Source organism: Rhinatrema bivittatum, chromosome 6 (genome assembly GCF_901001135.1).
Source record: "Rhinatrema bivittatum chromosome 6, aRhiBiv1.1, whole genome shotgun sequence".
NCBI lineage: Eukaryota > Metazoa > Chordata > Amphibia > Gymnophiona > Rhinatrematidae > Rhinatrema > Rhinatrema bivittatum.
In genome coordinates, this window is record NC_042620.1 from 75,772,191 (window position 1) to 75,795,923 (window position 23,733).

The 23,733-nt window shown below is 42.1% G+C and overlaps 1 protein-coding gene across 28 annotated transcripts in view; it reads right to left on the bottom strand.

Moving 5' to 3' along the window:
- Positions 1-23,733, bottom strand: part of NEB (nebulin) — a 421,259-nt gene that overhangs the window by 116,878 nt on the left and 280,648 nt on the right. For all 28 annotated transcript variants that reach the window (XM_029605471.1, XM_029605466.1, XM_029605487.1 and 25 more), the window contains 10 exons: positions 19,883-20,080; positions 19,046-19,150; positions 18,098-18,202; positions 15,843-15,950; positions 12,309-12,416; positions 11,978-12,085; positions 11,348-11,452; positions 10,552-10,656; positions 9,962-10,060; positions 1,975-2,085 (listed from right to left, as the gene is read on the bottom strand). In XM_029605471.1, coding sequence (XP_029461331.1) covers positions 1,975-2,085; positions 9,962-10,060; positions 10,552-10,656; positions 11,348-11,452; positions 11,978-12,085; positions 12,309-12,416; positions 15,843-15,950; positions 18,098-18,202; positions 19,046-19,150; positions 19,883-20,080 — 1,152 coding nt within the window. The remainder of the gene's footprint in view (positions 1-1,974; positions 2,086-9,961; positions 10,061-10,551; positions 10,657-11,347; positions 11,453-11,977; positions 12,086-12,308; positions 12,417-15,842; positions 15,951-18,097; positions 18,203-19,045; positions 19,151-19,882; positions 20,081-23,733) is intronic.

Here is a 23,733-nt window from a genome sequence, read left to right on the forward strand (position 1 = left end):
GCTAGGAGGTCAGATGATATGAAAAGATTTTGGTAAGATAAATTGACAGGCCCGACATAGTAGCAGACAGACTAGGGACACACATTAATCCTAATGTAATTATATTACAGCAAAGTGATCAGTGAAATATGCCTTAGCCTCATGTTTCATGGCAAAATCAATTAATGTATGTATGTATGTATCTACAGGTAGAGGTGTAGGTATGGGAGAAAGAGGCCGAAATACTAAGCTGTGATAAAGTAGGCCATTATCACACATTATTCGATGTATAATGGCCCATGTTAATCGCATGCAAATGAGTCTGGAGGTAAATAGCATGAACTACATTTCCTGAATGAATGTAGCCAATTTTGCAAAATGTTTAACTATACCTGCCTAAGGTGTAGTTGTTTCTTGCAATAATAGTTCTGTGTTGACACTGGCATTTTTTAACGCTCTTTATTTTGCTATGCAATCGTGACTAATGAGCAGATTTGCATAATTATGCAGATCATTGCCTAGTTTTGCATAGGTGTTGCACCAAAGTTCACAACGGCTAAATAACAAGACAGCAAATAAAAGGCACAGAATTTCACAAATGGAACAGCAGGTGTTGTTTGCCATTTTAGCGCACGTTAAAGTGTTTGCAAACTTCGTCGTTGTTTAGTACACGGGCCATAGATAGAGAGATGGAGAAAGAGAGAAACTGAGCCACTGAGGAGTCCTGAAAGTCCTTTTGAAAGGTTATTCTGAGAAATTAAAGGCTTATGAGTTAATGATCCAGTAAAATAACCTTAATGACAAGACCTGAAAATTAAACACAAGTGACTATACTGCTGTGGAAGAGTCTTTCAGGCGGAAATGTAGGCAGTTTGAACAAGGTCAGCCCCTGAAAGAACTATCCCAAGTCAGAAGGCATTTTTACAAGGCAGTAATAGAATGTGCTAAAAAGATCATTTTAACCAGGAATAGTCGCAGAGCTACCACATGTAGGCAGCCAGTCGCAGAGTGACTTTCATACCTGGGAACTTTCTATCTCCACTTAGCCTGAGATTTTCATTGATTAAAAGCAGGGGGGTGCCCTGAAGGGGCAGGATAGGCGGTATGCACACAGGTTTTTTCCTCTTTCAAACACACACACACACAAACACATTTGCATGTTCACTCTCATGCTCTCTCACACACATACAAGCTCACTTTCACACTCATGCTCACTCACATTCCTCTCATTCTTCCCCCTCCCCACCCACACATGCCCATTCACATAGACTTCCTCCCTCCCTACACACACAAACTCACTTACGAATACATAATATACATATTCCCCCTTCCCATACAATCCCTCCCCCCCCATACTCACTTACTTACTATCTCTCTCCACTCCAAACCTACCAGTGACAGAAACTTCCTCCTTAGGCTCCCAATGTCAATGGGACTCCTTACAGTCATGCCATCTTCATCTGCTGTGGCCATTGAGACTCCTCCTTACAGTCATGTCATCTTCATCTTCTGCCATTGGCCTATGGAACTCCTTCTTCCAGCCATTCCATCTTCATCTTCTACTTCTTCCCTGAGCTGAAGGGATGCTCAACTTCTTCCTGCCCCCTCAAGCCAATCAGCGGCCTCCTCCTCCTTCCTGCCAGTAGGGGACAACCAGACGCTTCCTCCCTTCTTCCTGCCTGTGGGCAGGAGAAAGGGAGGAGGTCTTTGATTGGCCCACGGGAGCAGGAGAAAGGGAGGAGGTCCCCCACTGGCCTGTACAGGCCAATCGGATGCCTTCCAGTCTCTGCAGCCACTGTAGTAGCAGCAGCAGAAGGGCACGCAGAGATTTTAGGTGTTGGCCCAGAGACCCAGCAATTCTATTAGAATTCCAGAGTCTCCGGGTCAAATCCGAAGAGTTCCCATGTATAGTGACTTTGATCTCCAGAGGTCTACTTTACTGGTATCAAATGGTAACTCTATTAGACAAATGGAATTCAAAAACTAGTTTCTTACTTCGCTCAGATGTTTCTTCAGTTCCTGGACTCTCCTGTATTCTGGGGTGTCCAGAACAGTGATGTACTTATCTTGTGTCTTCTTTGCCGGGGTGGTGTACACATAATGAGACTGCAAGGGAAACAACCAGCAATGACAGAAGCTATAAAATTCCAGATAAAAATAAGGCTAATGCCTGGTTTATCTTAACAGACACAAAACTGTTGATAAAATAAAAATTATCTTGAAAAATCAAAATGCCACAGTGCCATTTGTTCTGGATACATTTTACATTAGCAATTGTGATATAATACAGTTAGTTTTGCTAAAGAGGATCTAAGGAGCGTATTTATTAAGGCAAATTAAAATTGGACATTAACGCTTGCTGGGATTTTAATTGGACATTAACACTTGCTGGGATTTTAACACCCAATTTACTGAAGTAGGAGTGGACAAACTACTGGTCCGTCCCCTCCCTTTTTTGTGGCCCACCTACCTCGACTGTGTTCAGTATTGTCTCTGGCCGACGTCGCACAAACACCATCCTCCAGCAGCCAGCCTGATGTTATCAATGTCATTTCGGGCCTTTGCTGATGAGGTTGGGCAGATTGCTGGAGGACAGCAGTAACATGGCAGCAGGATGGAGACAATGTAAAATGCTTCTCTTTGGTGACTACAGCCTCTTTTCAAGACCCTGCAGGAGGAGAAGGGCCAATTGTGTGTGTGTGTGTATGTATGTGTGTGTGTGTGTGTGTGGGGGGGGGGGGGGGGCAGCCAGTCATAAAATATTTTTAAAAAATAGCCTTCTTTGTTAACAGCACTTTCCTCCCTATTCCCAGGCAGCCATCCAGCCCATTAGTGCAGCCCAAGGAAAAGGTGGGAGAGAAAATAAGACTATGGAGTCCTAGTACCTGCTCCACTCAAGGGGTCATTTCATTGTCACAGTGCTCCAGAATGCCCCGTGAAAGAGCTTTAAAAGAAAACAAAAGTCTGCTAAGTGAATGGGGTGTAATCTGGGGAGGGTCTGTTCCTTCATACTGCTTTTTTTCTCTTCCCTGTCAGCTCTTGCAATATTCAGCTGCACACCTACGCTACTGCCTTCCAGGCAGCTCTCATATCATTTCTTTGCTGTGCTGTCTTCACTGACTTCCTGCTAAATTTTGCTCCTTGTACAAATGTCTGATTACTACCTACAAGTTCATTTCTGGTCTTGCGTAACTGTTTTTCATTTTCATAGCTTCTCTGGAATTCATTGCCAGAGGATGTGGTGAAAGCTCTTAGTGTAGCTGTGTTTGGACAAGCTCCTAGAGGAAAAGTCCATAAACCATTATTAAGGTGGAGTTGCAGATATCCCTGCTTATTCTAGGGATAAGCAGCTTGGAATCTATCTACACCTTGGGATCCTGTCAGGCAGGGATGGTGGAAGCACTAGGCAGACTAGATGACCACCTAGGCCGCCACCAGTCAGGGGGTGGCATCGGCATGGTCTCTCACTCTTCCTGCCCACATGTCTGGAAGAGAACATGCCGTGGCGCAGTCCCGCACAGGGGGGGGAAGAGGGAGAGATCATGCTAATGCCAACGTAGGCGGAAAGAAGAAGAGCACGTCCTCACTGCAAGAAGATGCAGCATAGACCTGGGCTGTGCTGCAATGAAGAGCAGGAAGAGCAGCAGCAGCCAACCAGCGTGGCCACACCCACTCAGGAAGTGGTAACGTCAGCCCCGGTTCCTGTTTGGCTGTAGAAAGCTGCGCAGTAGGCAGAGAAGCGTCAGCCCCCACAGGCCTGAAGAAAGAGGAGGAGTACCGTGGGCTGCAGGGGCTGAAGGACGAGGCTGTTGCTGTTGGCCTTGTGCTGCCACGGGAGAGGAAGTGAGTGATCACGTTTGTTTGTGTGTGTATGAGAGAGGGCATGTGTGTGTGTGTGTGTGTGTGCGTATATGAGAGAGAGGACATGTCGGTGTGTGAGTGTGTATGTATGAGAAAGAGCATGTGTACATGTATGAGTGGGCATGTCTGTGTGTGTGCATGTATGAAAGAGAAAGCATGTGTGTGTGTGTGTGTGTGTGTGTGTATGTATAAGAGAGCAAGCATGTGTATACATATGAGAGAGAGAGAATACAGTTTATGAGCAACAACCCCTCTCCTCCCCCCATGCTAATCCACAACAATCTCAGGGCATCTGAAATTCAAAAGATCCCAGGTATGGACACAGCAGGGGATTTTTTAAAAATCTTTATTAATTTTAATTATTGGGTGCTCTCTGATTTGTCTGTTGTTTTTAAATAGTTCATTGGTGTTTGGAAAATGTATATAAGAACATAAGATATGCCATACTGGGTCAGACCAAGGGTCCATCAAGCCCAGTATCCTATTTCCAACAGTGGCCAATCCAAGTCACAAGTACCTGGCAAGTACCCAAACATTAGATAAATCGCAAGCTACTATTGCTTATTAATTACCGTAGAAGCAGTTTATGGATTTTTCCTCTAGGAACATATCCAAACCTTTTTTAAACCCAGTTACACTAACTGCTGTAACCACATCCTCTGGCAATGAATTCCAGAGTTCAACTATGCGCTGAGTGAAAAAGAATTTTCTTCAATTTGTTTTAATTTGCTAATTTCATGGAGTGCCCCTGGGCCTTTTATTATCTGAGAGAGTAAATAATCAATTTACATTAATTTGTTCAAGACTTTTCATGATTTTGTAGTCTTCTATCATATCCCCCCTCAGTTGTCTCTTCTCCAAACTGAACAGCTCTAACTTCTTTAGCCTTTCCTCATAGGGCAGCTGTTCCGTGCCCTTTATCATTTTGGTTGCCCTTCTCTGCACCTTCTCCAGTGCAGCTATATCCTTTTTGAGATGCGGTGACCAGACTTGCACATAGTATTCAAGGTGCAGTCTCACCATGGAGCAATACAGAATCATTATGACATCCTCCGTTTTATTTGCCATTTCCTGCCTAATAATTCCTAACATTCTGTTTGCTTTTTGATCACCACAGCACACTGAGCTGACAATTTCAACGTATTATCCACTATAACGCCTAGATCTCTTTCCTGGGTGGTAACCCCTAAGATAGAACCTAACATTATGTAACTACAGCAATGGTTATTTTTCCCTAAATGCATCACTTTGCACTTGTCCACGTTAAATTTCATCTGCCCTTTGGAAGCCCAATCTTCCAGTCTTGCAAGGTCTTCCTGCAATTCATCACAATCTGCTTGAGATTTAACTACTCCAAAGCATTCCTCCAAACCTAACTATCACTGCAACAACCACCAGCTCCAATGCTGTAAACCCAATCTCTAAGTGAGCCTCTAAGCACTTAGTTACACAATAATATTAAGACTGTTTATACCGTTACTAAGTATTCTGTATAGTTACATAAGGAGTTAATACTGTTTTATACTGTTCACTAATTTATTCTGTAAGAAATAAGATGCATATGCCTTATTCATTCTAATCATTTGCTGATTAGACCGTTTATACCGTGACTAATATAATTACATAAGGGTGTTTTAATATTGCTTTATACTGTTTACTAAGTTACTCTGGAAGAAATAAGATGCATATGCCTTATCTGTTCTAATCGTTTGCTGGAAACCGATGTGATATCTCGGCTCGAATGTCGGTATATATAAATAAATAAATAAATAAATAAACAAAAATAAATAAATAAATACTCTGCATAATTTTGTGTCATTCACAAATTTGATCACCTCACTCGTTGGGCCCCTTTCCAGATCATTTATAAATATATTAAAAGCACGGTCCAAGTTCAGAAACTTGAGGCACTCCACTGTTTACCTTTTTCCACTGTGAAAACTCTCTATTTCCTGTCTTTTAACTTGCTTGTAATACAACTTATATGACCAGCTTGTATAACTTAAATTACTGAAAGTTGTTCTATCGTCAGCCATTATGAAATATTTATTCTTTTTATTAGTATGGTTTTACTCTATTAATAATTGATATTTATTGATTTTATTGTTTATGTTAAATTATTATAAATGCATAATTTTGTGTGTAGGAAGGGTGTGACCGGGGTCGAGGGCAGCAGACTGTAAGTTTTGACTAGGGCACATAATAACCTTGTACTGACTCTGCTGTCAGGTATTTCTGACCACTGTTATACACAGGTTGATGGGCTTGATAAACCCTTGGTCTGACCCAGCATGGCAAGTCTTATGTCCTTATGATCGTAGGCCCCTTCCATTTGATATCCAGGATGCTGCATCTGTATTTTTCTTCCAAATCTGGGGGAAACTGTATTTGTTTTTAGTGTTTCTTTGATGAGAGAGGGAACAATTTTAGATCTAATTCTCAGGGGAACACAGGATTTGGTGAGAGAGGTAACAGTGGTGGGGCCGCTTGACAACAGTGATCATAATATGATCAAATTTGAATTAATGACTGGAAGGAGGACAGTAAGTAAATCCACAGCTCTAGCACTAAACTTTCAAAAGGGAAGCTTTGAGAAAATGAGAAAAATAGAAAAAAACTGAAAGGAGCAGCAACAAAGGTAAAAAGTGTGCAAGAGGTGTGGACATTGTTAAAAAATACAATCCTAGAAGCACAGTCCAGATGTATTGCACACATTTAAGAAAGGTGGAAGGAAGGCAAAATGACTACCGGCATGGTGAGGTGAAAGAAGCTATTTTAGCCAAAAGATCTTCATTCAAAAATTGGAAGAAGGATCCAAAGAAGAAAATAGGGTAAAGCATAAGCGTTGGCAAGTTAAATGTAAGACACTGATAAGACAGGCTAAGAGAGAATTTGAAAAGAAGTTGGTCTTAGAGCAAAAACTCACAGTAAAAACGTTTTAAAATATATCCGAAGCAGAAAGCCTGTGAGGGAGTCAGTTGGACTGTTAGATGATCGAGGGGTTAAAGGGGCACTTAGAGAAGATAAGGCTATCACAGAAAGATTAAACGATTTCTTTGCTTCGGTGTTTACTGAACAGGATGTTGGGGAGACATCCATTCCGGAGAAGGATTTCATGGGTAATGATTCAGATGAACTGAACCAAATCACAGTGAACATAGAAGATGTGGTAGGCCTGATTGACAAACTGAAGAGTAGTAAATCACCTGGACCGGATGGTATACACCCCAGGGTTCTGAGGGAACTAAAAAATGAAATTTCAGATCTATTAGTTAAAATTTGTAACCTATCATTAAAATCATCCATTCTACCTGAAGACTGGAGGGTAGCTAATGTAACCCCAATATTTAAGAAAGGGCTCCAGGGGCGATTCAGGAAACTACAGACCAGTTAGCCTGACTTCAGTGCCAGGAAAAATAGTGGAAAGTGTTCTAAAGATCAAAATCATAGAACATATAGAAAGACATGGTTTAATGGAACAAAGTCAGCATGGTTTTACCCAAGGCAAGACTTGCCTCACAAATCTGCTTCACTTTTTTGAAGGGATTAATAAACACATGGATAAAGGTGAACCGGTAGATGTAGTGTATTTGGATTTTCAGAAGGCATTTGACAAAGTCCCTCATAAGAGGCTTCTAAGAAAAGTAAAAGGTCACAAAATAGATGGCGATGTCCTTTCATGGATTATTTATTTATTTATATGGTTTTTATATACCGGTGTTTAGTTGAAGGACCATCACATCGGTTTACAAAATATACAATTTAAAAATTCATGATACATACATCAATACAATAAGTAATAACATTATCTAAAGCTATAAAATTAAAAATAACTTAACGATGAAAAAACTTATATAAAATCTATGTTCGCAGCTTCTACATTGGTTAAAAGATGTGAAACAGAGAGTAGGATTAAATGGACAATTTTCTCAGTGGAAAACAGTAAACAGTGGAGTTCCTCAGGGATCTGTACTTGGACCGGTGCTTTTCAATATATTTATAAATGCTGGAAGGAATACGATGAGTGAGGTAATCAAATTTGTAGATGATACAAAATTATTCAGAGTAGTTAAATCACCAGCAGTTTGTGATAAATTTCAGGAGGACCTTGTGAGACTGGAAAATTGAGCATCCAAATAGCAGATGAAATTTAATGTGGTGATGGATATAGGGAAAAATGTGGTGATGCATATGTGGTGATGCATATAGGGAAAAATAACCCATGCTGTAGTTACATGATGTTAGGTTCCATATTAGGAGCTACCCCCCAGGAAAAAGATCTAGGCGTCATAATGGATAATACATTGAAGTCGTTGGCCCAGTGTGCTGCAGCAGTCAAAAAAGCAAACAGAATTTTAGGAACTATTAGGAAGGGAATGGTGAATAAAACAAAAAATGTCATAATGCCTCTGTATCGTTCCATAGTGAGACAGCACCTTAAATACTGTGTACAATTCTGGTCGCCGCATCTCAAAAAAGATATAGTTGTGATGGAGACGGTACAGAAAAGGGCGACCAAAATGATAAAGGGGATGGAACAGCTCCCCTTTGAGGAAAGACTAAAGAGGTTAGGGCTGTTCAACTTGGAGAAGAGACGGCTGAGGGGGGATATGATAGAGGTCTTTAAAATCATGAGAGGTCTAGAATGGGTAAATGTGAATCGGTTATTTACTCTTTCAGATAATAGAAGACCAGGAGGTATTCCATGAAGTTAGCATGTAACACATTTAAAACTAATCATAGAAAATTCTTTTTCACTCAACGCAAAATTAAACTCTGGAATTTGTTGCCAGGGGATGTGGTTGGTGCAGTTAGTGTAGCTGGGTTTAAAAAAGGGTTGGATAAGTTCTTGGAGGAGACGTTTATTACCTGCTATTAATCAAGTTGACTTAGAAAATAGCCGCTGCTATTACTAGTATCAGTAGCATGGGATATACTTGGTTTGTGGGTACTTGCCAGGTACTTGTAGCCTGGATTGGCCACTATTGGAAACAAGATACTGGGCTTGATTGACTCTTGGTCTGATCCAGTATGGCAATTTCTTATGTTCTTAAAAAGCACCAATGACACCTTAGCACCTGCCCCGATATACCAAGCAGGACACCCCCATGAATATGATGATCCCCCATCCTGGAGATACCAATAAGCCCCCACCATGGGTTCAAAGATCCCACCCATCCTCAACCCATGTCAGCAAGAAAGGCTACCCCACTGGGGCAATGTCCCCATTCTCCTTCCATATCTGCTCTTCAGAGGTCTTCCAAATATATGTTGAGGGCAAGCAGCAGTCTTCCTCTATCATTCCTTGCTGGTGCTGACTACTGTAATGGTAGCTGCAGACTTCATGCATTTCTTTGCCTTGCACAAGCAGGGCAAAGGAGTGCATGGAGTCATTGGTTGGTTTTATGGCAGTTGTGCTAGTGGGGCAGGACTTAAAACTGCTCCCTGCTGCCCCCCAGTATTCATTTTGAAGACCTCAGAGTGAACTGGTAGACAGGGTAGGGGGGCTGGTCCCATGTGGGATCTTTCATGTTGACTCAGGGTAGGGTGGGGAGATCTTCCGCTCCACAGGGTGGCTTTGATGAATCTCTGGGAGATGGAGGGAACCTTCAGCCCCACAGGGAAGACTTCTTGCTCACTCAGTGAAGGTGATGCCACCCAACTCAGCAGACTAACATGCCTGCTGAGGCAACCGAACAGAACTTTTTAGGACTGAATTGCTTAATTGTCTTTTATTGTCTAATTTGCAGTGTTTAGTTTAATTTTACAGTAGAAAGATGAGATATAAATTGAAAAAATAAGTAAATAAACTTAATTACACATCCAGTCTTGCCTGTGCTGGCAGGATACTACAATTTGCACTAACTACATATGAATATTAATGAGGCACTTGGCATACATTTGCATGAGATTCAGTCCATTTAAATATCCCTTGTGTGAAATTTTCTGTTGCTATTAAGGTTGGCTTTAATGTATGTTAAAAGCATTTGATGCACGTGTAGGAATTAATGCCCTTTAGTAAATAGTTCACTAAGTATTCTTTCTGAAAGAGAAACATTTTAAATATTGTTCCAATAATCTGTGGTACATGCAGTAATCCTGTCTAGTGAAATGCACTTACCCAGAGCTTACGTAGGTAACGGGCACGGACCATGTCGGGGGTATCAAACAGGAAGCATCCTAAGCCTCGCAACCACTGCAGGTCCTCTTTGTATTTATTCTAGGAAAGAGAATGTTAGGGCAGAAAATAAGGATTATGCTAAAAAAAATAAAAAATCGGCCAATGTAAATCCGAACATTAATTACTAGAAACAAGACATAAATGTATTCTAGGGGGACAATTCGCAGAACGACCTGCATAACTGTAAATTCCTCAGAGACTTCTCCCTGTGAACATTGCACGAGTTCTGAATGAGAAGGTCCAGGCATTCTTTCCCTTGGAAAACTGACTAGGGACAAAAATACCCCGCAAAGATCTGCACCTGCTTTAGGTTTAAAAATGGAAAACCAAGTGCATTGTTGCTTCCCCCAGACCTACCCTGCCTACTTTTCCTGCGGGTATAAGCGTACATGTTGTCGATCCCTGCGCACACCTTTTCTCGCAACTGTCAGACAGCCAATTTACCCAGGGGAGCGATTTCCCTCTGCACGTCTTTCGTTTGATTTCCTTTTGATAATATTGTGAAAAGGATGGCTAACTTTTATACTCACATCGCTTGTTATGTCTCCAACATAGCGGTGGTGTACGAGTTCCGGTGTGAAGGGCATGGAAATCATCTGCCCTCTCCTCTTAAAATACTCTGACTTGTAGATGAGCTGAAGATAAGAGGACAGAACAAAGATTGATTTATCAGATGGAAAGGCTTCTATGGGCTTTTTTTTGGTCATATATATATATATATATATAGAGAGAGAGAGAGAGAAAGAGAGCTATACAGAGGGATATATATATAGAAAGAGAGAGAGAGAGAGCTATATAGAGGGAGATATATATATATATATATATATACACACATATGGTCCATTTTCAGCTGCTGTGCAGCTCAGCTAGTTAGCCAGAGAAACATGTATGGCTAACTAGCAGGGTATATTCAGCGGTGTGTTCACGTCGCTGATTATACCCAGCTATCTTAAAGTTAGCCAATTAAGTCTAACCGGCTAACTTTAGGGCAGCTCTACAGTCCAACCAGAATTAGATGGTTAGGTTAGCAGGCTAACTCCAAATATCGTACTTAGCCAGTTAATTTACCCTGCTAACTCCGCTCCTCCTCGGAACGCCTACTGCCTGCTCACGGAACGCCTCCATTTTATCTGGATAAATTCTAATTACCCAGCTAGAATTTAGCCTGATAAGGGCTAAATATAACTTAGACGGATAACTATTATAACTATTAACTATTATGTTATCCATCCAAATGGCTTGTGAATATGGACCTCACATGTATATATAAGCGTATACAAGCCTGAGAATAACTTGTTCCAGTATGAACCTAAAGAAAAGGCTTACATCACTGACTGCTTCTTGAGTAGCTCTCACTTGACGGATTTCTGGAGTATCTGGTGTAGTGTGGATTTTGTCCTTTAATTTATGGTATAGCTGTCGGTAGAGTCTCTGCAAGGGAGAACAGCAAACAATGCACCCACTAATGACTGGTGTGTTTGAGAATAATTACACAAGTAAACGTCTGGAGGGACAAACCAGGTTATAATGCAGAATCTAAACAAAGACAGGAGATAGATTTATCAAGCACTTTCACATTGTCATAAATAGGAAGGAATATTTTGGTACGTTTGACCTTCTACACTCTTGCCTCAATTTAACATGCACACATTGAAGAACATAGAAAGTTAAACGGCATTCCTTTTATAAGCTTTTTCCAAATCAATGCTATTGCTGATTGGGCCCCCAAGTCTTCCTCCATCTCCAATACTCTAGAAAATACAGAAATATACCAGACTAAGAAGGCATTTTCAACGCAGAAGTATGCAAAGGCCTGAGTGTCCTACTCTGTACTGATGTTTAATGAATTTCTTTAAACCGATAATGATGTTTTAGTTGCCTTTAAACAGAATTATAAGCATATACACAAGGTACTATGTAAAATTAAACCTTATTAACTGGGAACGATCACAGTACCTCGTTAAGGACCTTATTGACATTCTTTATATTGACCATGCGAACATCGTTGGGCCCGAGGGTGTAAGCCTTCGCCTTTAGGTGCTCATAGGCTTCTTTGTATTTTAACTGTAAGGCACAAAAAAGAACAAGCTATGAACTAGGCAAAAAAATATCTGCTTTACCTTAGTTGTCACGTACGAGGACCATAAATATACATGTAATTTTCTGAAGAGAAGCAAGTGGGATTTTAGATCAAGTGCAGAGGGAGTTACTGTGTGCAGTAAAGGCTGAAGAGAGAAAGCAATCAGTAGCTATCGTATTACTAAGTCACCCATATATTTGTACTTACATCGCTGCCAATCAGCTGGGCTTTTTTAGCTTGAGTAATATTCGGCAAATCAGCTGGGAGCTTATATCCTTTGGGGAGGAAGTGAACACCAGCCTCGCGATACAAATACTGAATGCGAAAAAAAAAGAGGAAAATGAGTCACAAGCAGAATCAATGCGATCTTGAACTGCAAGGTTATTTGCGCTGTGCTTACTGCATCATTTATTTATTTATTTATTTATTTATTTATTTAACAGTTTTTTATACCGACCTTCATAGTAATAACCATATCGGATCGGTTTACATCATACTACATTGAATCTCTTGCAGCATTTATTTATTTATTTATTTATTTATTTATTTAGGATTTTTATATACCGGCAATCATGAAGACATATCTTGCTGGTTTACATAGAACAGGAGTGCATTATATACAAAAACTAGAACTGTGGTGACGGAAGGTACAGTTACATTTAACAAGGGAAGCCGAACTTGGAGAAGGAAGAGAAAGGAGAGAAGAGAAATAGTTAAACAATCATACATCATACTACATTGAATCTCTTGCAGCATTTGTTTGGGTCAAGGAGTTCCAAAAATGTTCTGTGGTTATTTCTGTTTCGCAAGTACCTCTTAGAAAAGCGGCCATGGATGGGAGAAGAGCTGCATAATGCTTGCCACCCTGGCTCACCGAGGGGAGGAGTGGGGGGTGAGGGTGGGGTGGAGGGCTTCAAATAAAAAAAAACAAAAACTAGGAAGGGCCAGAAAGTTGAAACTGATTAGAGGGATTTAAAAAGGCAGCTGGAGGAGCAGGAGCTCTCTGCCAGGATCCAGGGGAGAGGGGGGCAGGGCACTAATGGTAAAGAGGAGAGCAGGAAGGGTTTAGGCAGCAAAATTGAAAGCAACCCACCGACCACTGCCTTGAGAGCAGAGGCAAAAGGAGAGGTGAGAAGGAGAAAAGAAAGAGAAGGGGGAGGGCGTTTCACCAAGGCTTTATTATAGGTGTGAATATTTCGTTTCTACATTTTATTGTATTTACGTATTATGATTTTAATTGTGAACCACTGTGAGCTTTTTTTTTTTTTGTGAATGGCGGTATACCACATTTTATTACAATTAAATCAAGAAACAGCTGGTGAGGGCAGCACCTCACTGCATGCCTAACGGAGTTACTAAAAGCACTTAGGTTTCATGAGCAGAGGATTGGGGCCTGGGGAGGAAACGTATGGCAGGATAACAGTAACAGTTCTAAAATAATGCTGTTTATCCAAATCCTTTAGGAATAAGGGAGGTTTGGGGAAGTCGCTGGAGAAGGTAAGGCTGGAGTAACCTGCATGGAGTGATCAGCATCAATGAACCTGAGGCAGCCAGACGTTGAGGCAACAGCCTCACTAGTTTTGATAGCTGTTAGATTATCACAAAACCTAGTGGTACCCTCCTTTACGGGCTAATACAGTAAAAGTCTCGGGAGAGCGGGCGAATGCCCGCTCTCCCGTGCGTTCGATTCTGTATTCAAATTAGGGCCTGAGGCAAAAAGAGGCACTAGGGACACTAGCGCGTCCCTAGCACCTCTTTTTGGACAGGAGCGGCGGCTATCAGCGGGTTTGACAGCCAACGCTCAATTTTGCCAGCGTCGGTTCTCAAACCCGCTGACAGCCACGGGTTTGGAAACCGGACGCCGGCAAAATTGAGCGTCCGGTTTTCAACCCGCGAGCCACGGGCCGATTTCAAAAATTTTTTTTTTTTAACTTTTTTTTAACTTTCGGGACCTCCGACTTAATATCGCCATGATATTAAGTCGGAGGGTGCACAGAAAAGCAGTTTTTACTGCTTTTCTGTGCACATTCCCAGTGCCCGGAGAAATTAACGCCTACCTTTGAGTAGGCGCTAATTTCTGAAAGTAAAATGTGTGGCTTGGCTTCGCGCTGGATCACGCTTGAATCGCGCTGGAATACCTAATAGGACCATTAACATGCATTTACATGTTGTGGGCACTATTAGGATCGGGGGGGGGGGGGGGGGTTGGACACGCGTTTTCAACGCACTATTACCCCTTACTGAATAATGGGTAAAGCTAGCGCATCGAAAACACGCGTCCAATCATGGGTTAACAGTGCGCTCCGCTGGAGCGCACTGTTAACCCATGATTGGACGCACTGTACTGTATCGGCCTGTTAGTTAGCAGAAGGGGAAGGGCTGGAGAAAGGAGCAGAGTAATTGTTTTTTGCTTTGAGGTGTCCACTCCAGCTTCACCCCCTCCCCCACCCCCAGCATGTGGATAGAAACAGGAGAGGAGGGGCTGGAGCAGGCACAGCGGAGTCTGCAGTCCTCTATGATCCCAGAGACACTGGACTCAGCTGAAGACAGAATGGGAGAGGAGGATAAGGAGATCCCAGAGCAGAAGTCAATAAGCTAGGAGTGATTTATGGGCTGGGATGGGAAGGGAAGAAGAGTGCTGAAGTCAAGAGGGCAGGAGAATACCACTGGGGTCACCTCTGAAGGGGGAAAGAAAGAGTGTGTGTGGATTAATGGGGTGCAGAGGGATGGAAGAGAGAAAGTTGATATGCATTCTCCCTCTGTTTCCTGCACTAATCAACAGCAATCTTAGCGTGAACACAATTCAAAAGTTTATAGGTATGTGGATGGCCAGCATTGTATCAAAGCAGATGAAGACCTGCCAATCTGAGCGGAACATCCCTGATGTGGACGTGATACAAACCTGAAAAAGTCCATCATGAAATGAAATACAGCAAGTTAAAGCCCAGAGTCACACTTACACTTCCTTAATTAGTCATTAGACTTTGCTTCACTTCTAGGGATTTCATTGTAGTGAAAAGCAACAAACAGTATTGCCCAGGCCGTCCCCAGGGCCCTGTTGTTAGTCCTGTGCAAACCCCATTTGCAGAGCCAGATTCAAGAATGATCCTGAGTCTCTCACCCCTCAGACAGCTGGCAAGAGCTGAGGGTCTTGGAAGCGGCAGAAGGGGGAAAGTGAACAAGTTGCATCAATCTGCAGTATACCCTGGTAGCCAAAAAAAAACAAACCAGAATAGCCAGCCTGCAGAGATGGTCAGCTTTATTAGTCACCAGAGGATATGCAAAATCATTCATGCTTTAAATAGGAACCAGACAGGTTGAGGAAAGGAAGGAAAAAGCTTTAGAGCAACTCAATACACCTCCACCCTGGACCTTCCACTTCCCCAATCCTTAGGGAATTATAGCATCCCAAGTCGGGCTCATCTCCCCCTTGTGTCTCGCTCCTTACCATGAGAGAAAATACCCACACAGGAATGGTGGTGTTGGATTCAAGCTACAGCATTGCCCATTCCTCTTGCTCGCTCCCTCTCAACCCCTGGAAAATGAAAACCTGCACTACATATAAACACATCTCTGTATCCCTTTAGATTCAATGAAAGCAAACCAATTCCAGGCCTCCCTCCCTTGACCCATTGGTATTGCTGCTCACGTACAAACTTCTGTGGTCAAGAATGGCCAGCTACGATGCATGACCAGGCAGAAGCTCACATGCATAAAGGTACATCAATTCCTGGTACTCACTTCACTCTGTATCTTGTGAGCATTCTTGGCTCTATCCAAATCTACTGTTTTGGAGGTAGGAATCAACTTGCCTCTAATATTTTTTTCATAATTAGAGTGGTACACAACCTATGGAATTAAAAAGCAAAGTCAGTTTCTGCATTATTCCACATTATTCATGTTTTGTAAAAGTTTTCTTTTATTGTTGCCACAGAAACGTTGGGGGGGTGGGGGAGGGGGTTTGTAGTCAGTACATTGCGCAGGATTATGGTTTCAAACACAAAAAAATACATTCATGTAAAGCCTTTTCTTTTTTACTAAAGGAAAATTTTAAGCACAATTTCAAATCCTGCTTTTCAATCCTAAGTACCTCTATGTAATACTTCTTACGGATTTATGTTTGTTATGTATATTTTAACAGCTTGAAGCAGGGAATGTCTCTTATTTATGTCTGTCAGGGCTGGATTTGGGTATATGGCACCCTGGGTGAAAAGTGCCCTGCCCTCCCACCAGTTGGGATGGAGTCTGCTGCTGCCACCAGGCCTCTCTTCAGTCGCGTTGGGATGGGATGTGCTGCAGGATGGGTGATACTGGTTGTGCCCAGGGCACCTTCAGCTCATGGTGACCGTCCAGTTTGCCCACCCCAAAATCCAGCCCTGGTAGTCTGTATAGGGCTGCGAATGTCTAGTAGCACTTTAAATATGATAAATAGGAACAGTAGTAATTAAAATCATTAAAGAAGATTCCTAAATGTTAGGAAGATCAGCAGTAAGGCAGGGTGGTGCCATATAGAGAGCAATTATCAAGCTGTCCGTGATACTTCTGCAGGCAGCGAGCAGAAAGTTGGCAGGTCCTTTTCACCCCTGGATTTTACACCAGTTTTCAACAGGAAAACTTTCGCTTTGAAAATTGCCAAAGGAAAAGTACCTGCTCAGCTCTGCACCTCCTTTGTCTGCAGACACACTTTTTTTCAGGGTAAAGTTGCATACACTTGTTTGAAAATGTAAAAGTATGCAAGTGTTTATAATCCCCTTCCAAAGGCCCCCACCCTCCCCTCGGAAACACCTCCTTTCATCATAGGTAAAATTACGTGGGTAATAGCACTCAGTCGTAATTTTACCTGCACATGGAGTGGGCAATTTTCAAAGACCCCCATTTCCACATGTAAAGTGTATTCCCCATTTTGTATGTCCTGCAAAATACTTAGGAATTCAGGTCCTAAGGAAGTTGCAGCATTCATTTGTTAAAAGTTTACTGATCATTTTTTGTTATCATACTTCTAGATCTTAGAGTGTTGCAGAATGCTAGGACATGGATCCTTTGTTCAGATTTGCCATGGTGGGTATTATTCATGGACTAAAAATACCTCAGTGCCTTAACACACTGGAGAAATTCAGCATTCTTAATGTAGTAAGATATGCTGAAAATCGTTAAGGTGAGCTTGCGCTTTAAAATCACTGTTGGCAGGTGCGCGCATGTTATAAAATCGGGGGTTGGCACTCGCAAGGGGGCGCACAATTGTGCATCTTGCACGCGCTGACACCCTCGGCCTTCTCCCGTTCCCTCCCCATAATCTAACATTCCCACCCCTTCCCCTAACTCTCTCGCCCCCTAGCCCTATCCTAACCCCCCCAATTCCTTTAAGTTACCTTTTGCGCCTATTCCAGGCAGGCGCAAGTTGCACATGCTGGCAGCCTGCTGGTACACGATCCTCCAACACAGTGGCAAATGGCTACTGTGCCGGAGGCCTCTGGCCCCGCCCCTTTTTTGAAGCCCAGCGACTTAGACGTGTCCCGGGGCTTTACGCGTGTCGCCGGACCTTTATAAAATAGGCCCGGCGTGCGTAATTCACCCCCCCTCCACGCGCATAAGGCTTTTAAAATCCAGCCCAAACTGTTTGTGAGCTTCCATGCAATATCAGTTAAATTACCTGCACTAAAAGATTTGCAAAAGCAATATTACAAAAAAAAAAAAAAAATTAAGTTTATCTCAGGGAAGTATAATTAAACATTTCATGCTAAAGTCTATAGGTAAAGTAGGTGCATTATTTATCTATTGAGCTCATTTGCATATAATGCCCACACACAAAATAAAGTGTGCGCTTTCACCAAGTTTGGCTCACCTAAGACCACTGATCTTCTAGTGCATTTAAAGGGAAATGACAGCACAGTGAAAACAACTTTGCTAGTTAAATAAAACCAATAATCTTCCTTGATTATTACCATTCTTATTTTCTGAAGCAGTACATTAAGTCAGATATATGGAAAGAGACTTACATCGCTGCTCTGTTTTCCACTGGTGACAGCCTGATCATATAAGGGAGTGTGAGTTACCAGGCTGTAAGTTTTCTTCATTTCCGCTGCCTTTGCTTTGTATGTGATCTAGGAAGAAAAGGATATTCAGTTTATTCTATGAGGCTGTTGTTTTTCAGTTAGAAAATGTAGCCAGGTATGGCATTCCAACTGTTTAACTGAGAATAGATTTTTTTTTTATTTTCCTTAATTCTAAATTATGTTTTTATTTTCAAAAACATTACATTTTTAAAAACAGAGCTCCCCAAATAGCTATACTGTTTTTAAACTTTGAAAAGTGGAATAAAGCTTTGTTATTAGTGTGATCTTAATGGTGATTATTACAATAACATAATTATTACTAATTATAATAATAATAGCCCAGAAGATCCTTCTCATGGGTTTGGAACCCAGCTAGGTCAATCACACCAGGTTCTGTATAGCATCACATTAATGAGAGATATCTTGCACTGAGATGACCAAGGTCTGAATCTATCAAGTTCAATCTCTTTGATTGCTACCCACATCTCATGTTCTGCCGAGTCATGGGACGAGGACTATGTCTCCCTCTATATATAAGTGGTATCCTCCAGAATATAGTGCAACCATGGCTCCCTCCCTCCCTCCATTACCTGATTATAACCCTGCTTCCTCCACAACCCAATACAAGTGTGCCCTTGAGTCCTCAAGAATGAATCTCTTTCAGAATAATGAATTTAATAGCAAAGCTTTAGAAAAACAAACAGAATGTCCTTTCCAACTAACCAACCAAATAAATAAATAATGTTCTTTCCAATTTCCTTTTTCTGCTGGAAAAATACAACCCACTTACACTTAATTTTCTAACTTTTCTTTTTTAAGTAGGAACAATTTTTTCTATTGAAAATTACTTTTATTTTGTTTAAATAAAAAAATCTACTACAAATTACATACATCATTGCGCAGATCATAGGCATGTTTGGCATGGAGAATTTCTGGAGTGTCCCATACAAAGCACCCGGCACCTTTCAGCCAGTTCAGGTCATCTTTGTAGACAATCTATGATGAAAAATAAAGTTAACGATAGTAAACATAAAATCTTATTTGCAATATAAAAAATCACATAAGCCTCTTTCCTCAATGACACTTTAGTCTTTACTAAAAAGACATGCATTCTGAAGGGAAAATGAATGATTGATTTGTTTAAAAGTGCCGATCAAGAAAGCCGGATAAATACAAAGGTCTTGTTGAGGTCTCTGCAGCATATTTGCACCCAGTGGCACTCTTATATACAATAAGAGGCCCCAGATTTGGGTATATCTTAACTTGCAGCTCAGACAGGACATTAAATAGAAGAAAGTGTGTTCAAGGAAGAAATGTTGCTAATTTATGAATGCTTTTATTAAATATTTTAGATCTATAAACTGATTTTCACGGATGTGCTTAAAGCTGAGTACAACAGATTAAACATAATACACGAAAACAATATCGAAATAAAATGTATCTTAAATAAATGAATTAGAATGAGTAGTTTTTGGAAGGCAAGAGAAACAGGACAATTGGAGGGCATTAATGTCCTGTGTCTGCACCAATCAGTCCACTGCAAATTGAACTGAATATTTTGTTTAGCTTTTAATTTTATGCTTTTAATTAACTGAGCCATATTTTAAGTCATGGTGCTTAGAGCTGAGAGTTGACATTCATGTTTCAAGGAAAAACCAAGATATATGGATAAATGTCATTTTCAGGACAGTAAGCTCACACTAGGGCAATAGAAAGGACGAAGCTTACATCGCTAAGCTGGTCGTGGACTTTTCTAGCATGGACGTAGACCTGAAGGTCAGGCAGGCAGATCCATTCATGGAGATGCTTGCGATAGTCAATTTCACTGACTTTGTCCTGTGTTTTTCTGGCAGTAACAATTTCCAGCATGTCTGGAACAATGTTGATTTTCATCTTGTTCTTTTCATAGGCTTCCTTATACAAGCGCTGCAATAAAACAAACCATTTACTTTTGAAGAATGCATTTCTTGGAAAAGCTAGAGTTAGCACATTACCAATAAAAAACCCCCCCCAAAACTATTTGGAAAGAGAGCTATAAAGCTAACCTGGTGTATTTCTATTCCATATTATAAATATTTTCATGTTTATGCACACTTTGCCCAATAGTTCATGTGGAAATATGTAGGCATATGTTACGGGAAAAATAATCAAACTGCCCGCATTGGTGCAAATACCATAGGCACTTGATATCCGCAGGATTTGTACTAATTATGGTCATGAGCACAAAGTAGCTGCAGTATTTGCAATTGCATTTTGTTGGGGAGTGGGAGGGGGAGTAATTTAAAGGAAAATAATGCACATACATTTAAAATATGATCTGTGCTGATTAGTTTCCTCCCTCAAACTAAACATGCCCTCAGGAACACCTCCTAACAAAGCAGGTTAAGTAAAAGTACGTGTGTGCTTCTACCCATGCTAACAGTGGTCAATTTTCAAAAAGCCAAGTTATGTATGCACAAAGCATTTTACTTGTTTAAATTGGCTTCCAAAATTGCTCCCTCCGTGTATACAATAAAGATTTAGTAATTATACAAAAAAGAAAAAAAGGGTAGCCATTGTGCCAGATTGCCAGGATGCAATCCGTAACGGGGCATCCATGTGCTGACCCAATGCTGCCCCGGCCTCACCTGCCCCCCCCCCACTCCCCACCCTTGACGTAGCAACTCTCTCCCCAGGCTAACAGCCACATGGGCTGCATCTTACCACCTTGTTGCTGTGCCATGATGGCATCAGCCATGTGGCTTACTGGCCCACACTTCTGGGTTATCACCCCAATCACTGGCACATCCTGATGACATCAGCCTTCAGCGGAGAGGAGCACACCAGCAATGTGAGGCTACATTTGGCCAGCTGTGAGTTTTAGGAAATACCAAGGGCCAGAGTTTTGGGAATTATAAAAGGGGAGGCAAGCATTTGTTCTCGCCCTTCAGCCATTGCTTCCAAATGGCCCAATCAATTCTTTTTCAACTTCAACACCATAAGACCAAGACAAGGTAGGCATTAGAAAACTGCAGAGTGGCAGAGGCCTGGGCCCAGGAGAGAAGAGGGAATTAGACATTAGATGGGCTCAAGTGCCCAGATTAGATGCCATTGTTAAGCAACTAATAAAGGCGATGGCAATTTATTATCACTTGCAAAGGTTTATATGATGTGTTTAATAAGTTCATGATAGTAGAGGCAGCTGGGCCAGGAGGAGTTGCAGTTGCCACTGTTATAGATTTGCAAAACATCTAAACACATTAGTTAATTTGCAATAATCTGATTTACAAGCCACAATCACTTTGGTTGCCAGGTTGCATGTTAATAGCACAGATGAACTTGATGGTATTCAACACTGGGAAATAAGTGGATTCTTCATTCTCTGCTGCATACAACAGTAAAGGAAAATTGGTTCTTACCTGCTAATTTTCTTTCCTGTAGTACCATGGATCAGTCCAGACCGCTGGGTTATGCATCCCTTCCAGCAGATGGAGTCAGAGAAAAAACTGAAAAGGCACCTCCTCTTAACCCGGTGTGCCACCTGTGATCCTTCAGTATAATCCTTACTATAGCAGAATGAATGTATCAAAAAACCAAATTGAGGAACCAATGGCTACATCAAACCATAGTTTAACCAAAAAACTGTGTGACCTATATACAAGGAGGGAGACTTTGCTAGTCAAGTAGAATCTTGAGTGTTTCATGAAAATACACTGTAGTATAGAAGAAAAAACAGACAAAGTAGGACACCGAACGGACTCTCCAGATCAGAATACCCTGGGCGGGCATCTAGACTGATCCGTGATACTACTGGAATGAAAATTATCAGGTAAGAACCAATTTTCCTTTCCCTGTACATACCCGGATCAGTCCAGACTGCTGGGATGTACCCAAGCTGCCGTAAATGGGGTGGAACCTGGAGAGTCCTGCTGGAAGAACACTGCTGCCAAAACTGTTGACATCCGGAGCTCGGACGTCCAAATGGTAATGTTTGGCAAAAGTGTGAAAGGATTTCCAGGTAGCTGCCCTATAAATCTCCCACGGCAAAACACACTGGCGTTCAGCCCAAGACGCCGCCTGAGACCTGATCGAATGAGCCTTCAAACCTTCCAGGACTGGTCGGCAATGACAAATATAAGCCGAAGTGATGGCGTCCTTCAACCATCGGGAAATAGTAGCTTTGGATGCCTTCTGACCTCTCTTAGCACCATTCCATAAGAATAAAAGATGGTCAGAGAGTCAAAATGCATTGATCACCTTCAAATATCGAAGCAGAATTCTGCGAACATCTAACCTCCTCAAATCCCAAGCCTGAAGGGACTCCCGATCTAAATCCGTGAAGGCCGGTAATTCAACGGTCTGATTCAGAGGGAACACCGATACTACCTTCGGTAGAAAGGAGGGCACTGTTCTAAGGGACAACCCTGTATCTGAAATCTGCAGAAAAGGCTCCCTACAGGACAACACTTGAAGCTCAGAAATTCTCCTCGCGGAAGTAATAGCCACGAGAAAAACTGCCTTGAGTGTTAGATCTTTTAAGGTGGCCCGTTTGAGAGGCTCAAAAGGAAGGCCGCACAAACCACAGAGAACCAGATTCAAACTCCAAGAAGGACACACTGGATGAATGGGGGGATTCAAATATTTAGCACCTTTGAGGAAATGTGCCACATCCGGATGAGCTGCCAGAGCTATCTCGTCAATCTTACCCCTTAAGTAGCCCAGAGCCGCCACCTGAACCTTGAGGGAACTACACGCGAATCCTTTCTTCAGACCCTCCTGCAAAAATGCGAGAATATGAACAATGGAGGCACACCGCGGGGCCATGTTCAACCCGTCACACCAGGAATCGAAGACCTTCCAGACGCGAACATACGTAAGTGAAGTAGACGCCTTCCGCGCATGAAGGAGTGTGGAAATGACTGAATCCGAATAACCTTTCTTCCTTAGCTGCCGCCTCTCATAAGCCAAGCCGCTAGACAAAAGCAAGCCACTTTATCGAAAAATACTGGACCCTGACGAAGAAGATTGGAGAGATGACCGAGCTGGATAGGTCCGTCCACCGCCAAGTTGATCAAATCTTCAAACCACAGCCTCTGTGGCTACTCCGGGGCTACGAGAACGACTGACCCTATGTGAGCCTCTATTCTCCTTAAGACCTTGCCCACTAACAGCCAGAGAGGAAACACGTAGAGCAGAATGTCGCAGGGCCACGGAAGGACCAGAGCATCCACTCCTTCCGCTTTGTGTTCCCGTCTGCGGCTGAAGAACTGGACTGCCTTTGCATTCCTCTGAGTCACCATCAAGTCTAGTTGGGGCACTCCTCACCGATGAACCAAGAGGTGCATTGCCTCCTCGGAGAGTTCCCACTCCCCGGGATCCAGCTGTTGACGACTGAGAAAATCTGCCTGGACGTTGTCTACTCTGGCTATGTGAGAAGCCGCTAGGTGGACAAGATGGCATTCCGCCCAGACCATTAGTCTGTCCATTTCTTCAGCCACCGGATGACTTCTTGTTCCCCCTTGCCGATTGATGTAAGCCACTGTCGTGGCATTGTCGGACAACACTCACACCGAACGATGATGCACAAGGGGAGAAAACTG